The sequence below is a fragment of the Poecilia formosa genome, unplaced genomic scaffold, assembly GCF_000485575.1.
Source record: "Poecilia formosa unplaced genomic scaffold, Poecilia_formosa-5.1.2 Scaffold617, whole genome shotgun sequence".
Classification (NCBI taxonomy): domain Eukaryota; kingdom Metazoa; phylum Chordata; class Actinopteri; order Cyprinodontiformes; family Poeciliidae; genus Poecilia; species Poecilia formosa.
This window is the reverse complement of record NW_006800556.1, coordinates 91509-97581: the sequence shown is the minus strand read 5'-3', so window position 1 is coordinate 97581 and position 6073 is coordinate 91509. Positions and strand designations below refer to the sequence as shown.

Here is a 6073-nt window from a genome sequence, read left to right as displayed (position 1 = left end):
GGATGCAAGAACATAAATCAGCCTCCCATCCCCCTCTCCCCAGAAGGAAGGTTGAAGGAGCGTGGAAAACATGCGGTCCCCCCCCACAAGACGACGTTACGTGGAGGGTAAAACTCGCTACATTTACCTCGTTTCATGCGAGGTGAAGGAGCGGATGGGAAAACATCATCGGCGCGCCGCCCCTCCACACGGGGTTTTGACGCCCCCTCTGGTGCAGCGCCCCTATGCGCTACATGCCCCCTTTTTGCGCCACTGCCTACCAGCCATACAGACAGTGAGCTGTTACTGTTCCCCCACATGCTTCGTGTCCAGACACGAACAGAGACGAACTCGGGGTTTCTGTAGATCGGAGCGAATCGTTGACCTACATTGGACCCGAATCCAGCAGCGACTCAACATTAACGTACAACTCCAGCATGAATTTGGGTTTACAGAAGCTAAATAAATGATTTACCAGGAGATTCAAGCTCATAGAAATAACATGGTTAGTTCGTTGTTAGCATAGCATCGCTATCATAAAATTACTTGTAGCACAACTCGCTACTCACCGGCAGAAACGTCGACAGCCATCTAAAGCTGCTTTTGATCCTAAATGAGACCCAACCTGTCCAGGCTTTTGAAAGCTTTCTTCTGGCTCGTAGTATAACATGAGGTCTGCAGCTCCAGGTAGTTAGTTACCTGGATCGCCTCGATGCGGGTAAATCCTCAAGATTATAAACCAGTGGTTCTTAACCCTTTTTAGGTACCGAGCCCACCAGTTTCATAAGCGCACTCACTGAACCCTTCTGTAGTGATAAATAAAATATGATTTTTTTCCCCCAAATTCAAGACAAAGCAAGATCACTAAGTCTTCTTAAAAGGTAGAGTCTCTGAGATCAGTTCTTCAAAATATAATCAGTGTTTTCAGCAAAGATGAGCTGAGTGTCCAGGAACGAGCCAATCAGAGCTCCTCTGCAGCTCTGATTGGCTCAGCAATGTAACGTGATCCTCTGCAGCGAAGCGGGGCGTCATCACGACTCCGCCGAACCCCTGGGGTTAAGAACCACTGCTATAACAGAAGTCTGTTTTACCGAGATCATATGGATGCGTATTTGTTCAGATGCCTCGGCTGTTCCAGCCTGTTTAGCGCATTAGCTACTCGCTGTGGTCCATTTTGCTTTGTTTTGAACTGGAGAAATCCACTTCCTGACCTACATCTGAATTTCGCACGTCATCCGGGTCACGTGACTGAAACCCAGCAATAGGAGCTCCACCTGGTCTGCATTCTGATTGGCTGGTTCCTTCCTGGAGGCGGGGCATCAGCTGACATGTTGCTGCCATCACCTGATCTTTCTCCTCTCCTGGTGCCAAAAGTTTTACTCTAACATAGAAAGTTGTCCTGGTTCAGTTCTGTTGTAACCTCCAGACCTGCTGGTAAAGATCTGGTTCTGGTTCTTCTTCTGGTTTCTTCCTGTGACGGGGAGTTTTCCTCTCCACTGTCGCCCCCTGCTGGTAAGGAGGAGTGATGCTCTGCTGGGTTTCATTCGATAGAAACTTTTTAAACTAGTTTAAATAAAGATGATATTGGATGTGAATCAGCGCTGCAAAAATAAATATGCTGCCTTTGTATTGCTGATATCTAACAATGCATTTTTATTTCAAACGTGGTTTTATAATTACTATAAGTTTTCTGACCCGGTTCTGGTTCTGCTGGTCCAGAGGAGCGGAGTGGACCAGGAATGATTAACCAGTAGCAGCGATCACTACTGACGTCATGAACAGTAAATGAATGAAACAGAAACTTTAAAAGCAACAGAATCTGCTGTAAAACCTTTCCAGAATGAAACCACAGTTCGGTCCGGGTCGGTTCGGTCCACTCACCAGAAACCTGGTGGAGCTGGTTCCCTGGTCAATGGCAGCCGCCAGCGGGTCCATGTCTGCAGCTCGCCTCCCGGGACTCGAGCCTCTTTCTGGGCTTCCTCTGCGCAGGGGGCGGGGCCGCCGGAACCGGCCGGAGTTTACCGAACCACAACCAATCACAGTGCAGGACGGAAACACGCCCCTTCCCCTGCAGGTGGACCTCCGGTCACCTGATCTGGCTGATTCATTAACATGGAAACGACGAAACAAATATAAAAATGACGTCATAGTCTGTAATTTAGTCTGAATTACTTTATTTCCACATTTATGTTTCTGTAATTTTCAGTCAGAGCAAATAAAACGTTTCAGTAAAAATGAATGTGTGAAGATCTGCAGCAGAACCCAGAAGTATTCACACCCTTAGATAACACGGCTTCAGCTGAAACACGCTGAAAAGTGTGGCTGGCTTTTAGCCTCTCCCTCACTTCAATTCCTTTCCTTTTTTATTTTATTTTGTAAGAAACTGTGGAGTATTCAGTATTTAGATGCAGAGAGACTAATATTATTGCAACCCAAAAGAGAAATTAGAACAAACTTAGAATCCAGAGCCTCTGTCCACCTCCTCCTCTTACATCGGTGGCCTTTGGGGTCATTAAAGGTCACTGAGTGAGGCGCTGTAAGAGGAACAAACGCAGCTGTTGCAGTCAGTGGCGCCCCCTAGGGGTTTGCAGGGGGCGTGGGCTCCCTATTGGATATTTCCCAGCATGCATCAGGAGAGTTGCAGTCTGGGATTAAACCTCAGCAGAATCAAAACTCCTGATTTCAGTAGAAATTAACGGATTTTATTCTATTTTCTGAGCAGAAATATTGTGAGACAGCAGCAGAAAAGTTACTGCAGGTTCATCACGGCTGCTGAAGCTGCAACATCTGACCCACAGCATGATGACTCCACTGCCAGCTTGGCACCGTTTAACTTTAACAAGATGGAAAACTCAAAACTTTACTCCAGTGTTTTTAATAATCATAGCGCCCCCTGCTGTCCAGGAGCCCGACCAGCATCTGAATGTCGGCGGATCTTTTCGCGTTAAAAACAAGGATTTCTGTCAATTATTTTCTGACACCCCCCAAAGCTCTTTTTAATATTTATTGTGGAAAAATTGCAGCAAAATTGCTTTATATTCCAGCTTGTCAGATGAGAAGAGATGAAAAGTGCATAATATTTTTGCTTTAACAATAAAAACGTCGGTCTCCTCTATTCCTTGGCCTTTTTCTGAAGTTACTTGCTTATGATGGAGTATAAGAGCTCTGAGTTTTTGATTTGTTTTAAATACAAGTAAAGTTGGATGAGAATAAAGTCGTAGTTTTATAACTTTTCACCATACTGAGGATCTTGTAAGGTTATACTTGGTACTGTTTAACAAATGACTAAGTATTAAATGTTTTAGCAAATCAGAAGCAAATTTTCAGCCCCAGGACTTTGAAATGATGTTTAAACAACTTTTTATTTAACAGAAAGAACCAGACTCGCTATCAAAGCTTTTTAATTTAACGACTTTCTTCTGCCAATATTTAAATTATTCTGCTAATACGACTTGGTTCTCGTAGCATTATGACTGTATTCTTGTATTTGAAAATAAAAATCTCTCAGCCTGGCCATAAAACTCAGTCCCTTGCTTTACTGACCTCTGCTCCCGGTCAGACTTGTCCTCCATGACGGTAGGTACATGGTAACTGTAAAACATCCGGTGGCCGAGGCTTGTTTATCATGAATGAAGACATTATAAAGTCCTGCTTGTCACGCCCACTATCTGAGAAGTAAACAGAAAACATGCACAAAACTACAGGAAGCAAAACCAAAGGCGACTCTGCTGCTTTACAATCGTTAGTTCACTTAAATATTCACGTCATGGAAGAAATTTATTTATTACAATAGTAAAGAAAACAGAAAATAACAGTAAAAATATAAATAAACGGGACATTTTTAGGGAAGAAATGAAGGAGAGCGGCTGAGGGGCACAAACTACAATACCACAGAAGAAGAAATAAAGAATCAAATTCACATCCACATGCAGAAACTCAGAGCGGTTCGGTTCTTCAGGCCGGGTCACGACGTCTCTGGTTTACTGGGTTCTGGTCTGGTTCTGGCCGCAGTCTTGGGTTGCTGCCTGCCCAGAGCTTTGTCCATCTCAGTGTAATAGTCCAGGGCTTTCCTCACCGGGTCGATGATGTGCTGCTGCAGACAGACAGAGACGGGTCAACCCTACAGCTGACAGACCGCCGGACGGACTGCCCAGCGTTTGGCTGAAGGATGATTTCTTCATATTTGTGTCTGCTCACCTCCAGGCAGGGGAAGAGGTTGGCGAGCTCCATGAAGAGCGGCAGCAGGACGAACCTGATGAAGCCGATTTGAGATGAAGGTTTGGTCACTTTGTCTCTGTCCATGAAGGGACTGACTGGAAGACCCTCCAACTTCTCCACGTCACTCTGAGGACAAAAACCCCTGGATTCAGTTTACATCTCGGCCCAGCAGCCATGTTCTCTGAAGCGTGGAGTAGAACCAGAACTTGTCCAAGGGTACCAACTAATCACAGCTCAGGGTGTCTGATTGTAGTTCATGTAATCCACCTGAGATAAAGGTAAACCTGTAGTTTACCTCCCAATCTGCACACCTTAGATTATTGTCTAATCCCAGAAGTGGAGCTAGGGACGCCGTCACACTGGATATTGGTTTTCCATGCACAGCGGCCATGTTGGATTGTGAACCTGGGTGTGGCTCCTGCCTCCACATTACTTCAGGTGGCGCTCTTTCTGTTTTGCTGACTAGTTTAGCCTAGCATAGCCTGCCTGACCTAAGTTTAGCTAACTTTATTTGTTAGTCTGCTAAAAGTGGCCTTATCTCAGCTCACTCTATCAATATGTGCCATGGATTATGTAGTTTTGATTAGCATAGCGTAGCCCATCTTTAGCTTGCCGATTGTTTTTATGTTTATCTTAATGGGATAACTTTAGTTTGCTCTATGTTGTATTTATTTTACCTCAGTTTAGGCCAACTCACCTGAGATTAATAATTTGTCTCAGTTTAGTTTAATGTAGCTTCAATATCCTGGTGTAGTTTTAGTTTAGATAATCTAGGTTAGTCTGAATTAGCTAGGCCAATCTATCTTATTCTAGGTTAGCTAAGCCTGGTTTATCCCATGTTAGCTTTGTGAACTACCTAAACTTAGTTNGTTAGCTTTGTGAACTACCTAAACTTAGTTTGGTTGATTTTAGTTTAGCTGACCTAAGCTTTTCTTTAAACTTTGTTGTATTAATTGTTTATTTCCTATTCAATTTACTTAAATAGAGTCAATTCATGACAAATGTCATCACTTTAACACAGCTATTTGTGCTAGCTTGGCTGGATTTAGCTAACCATATTGTTCCCTAGCTAAGCTTGTTTAGCTAAGCTAGGACAGCTGCCTGTCCTCAGATTGTTTTAGCGCAGCTAAACTTTATTATCAGGATTCATTTTATGTCTTATTTGCTTCAGAAAGCCTGGAGAACCAAAGCTGTAGCGTCAGTACTTTTTAGATGGCGATAATATTCAGCTGGAAGATATTTTATAGGGAGAAGTGAAGATAATTTCACACAGCCTTAGACTGAGATGTTTTTGTCTCTGCTTACATTTAATCCAGAGGATGAAGTGGGATTACGTGGTACCTGGTTGAAGAACTCCTGTAGCAGACAGTCCAGCCAGGGCTCGGCCACCTCCATGGGCCGCGCTTCGTTGGAAATGTCGCTCACTTTGATCAGGATCATCATGAGCTGCTCAAAGCAAAAAACAGCACATGGGAATTTAGGGGGAAATAAAACATTTTTGAAAGTTTTAACATATTTTTAGATGTTTTCTGTTAATTAACTTTGACTTGTTTGACTAGGACTTTATGAAAGATGGGTTTGTTTACAATACAAACATCATTTTGAACATACATGAGTCTCAGATCGCAGATTTTATTTCTGAAATGAAATTTGGAACCGTTTGGTGTAGTTTTGGAGTCTGACGCCGTGTGTGTTTCTGAAGATAAAGGCTCATTCATGTTTGCTCCAACAATGTTTCTGACAAATAGAGCTGCTAGTCAGAATTAAAGTAGAGAATCTCTCCACTGAATGACAACGTTAAAGGGTTTTAATGTTTTTATCTTTATTTATTAACTTTTATTTTTTATTATTTTTTCTTTCTTACTGTTTATTCAAT

At 43.1% G+C, this 6073-nt stretch overlaps 1 protein-coding gene across 1 annotated transcript in view; it reads right to left on the bottom strand.

Annotated features, from left to right (window-relative positions):
- Positions 1–3364: 3364 nt before the first annotated feature.
- The window catches only part of LOC103130226 (high affinity cGMP-specific 3',5'-cyclic phosphodiesterase 9A), a gene marked incomplete at its 5' end in the record, with an annotated part of 8976 nt that continues 6267 nt past the window's right edge, over positions 3365–6073 (bottom strand). The window contains 3 exons of the mRNA XM_007541561.2: positions 3365–4072; positions 4177–4323; positions 5539–5643. Coding sequence (XP_007541623.2) covers positions 3944–4072; positions 4177–4323; positions 5539–5643 — 381 coding nt within the window. The remainder of the gene's footprint in view (positions 4073–4176; positions 4324–5538; positions 5644–6073) is intronic.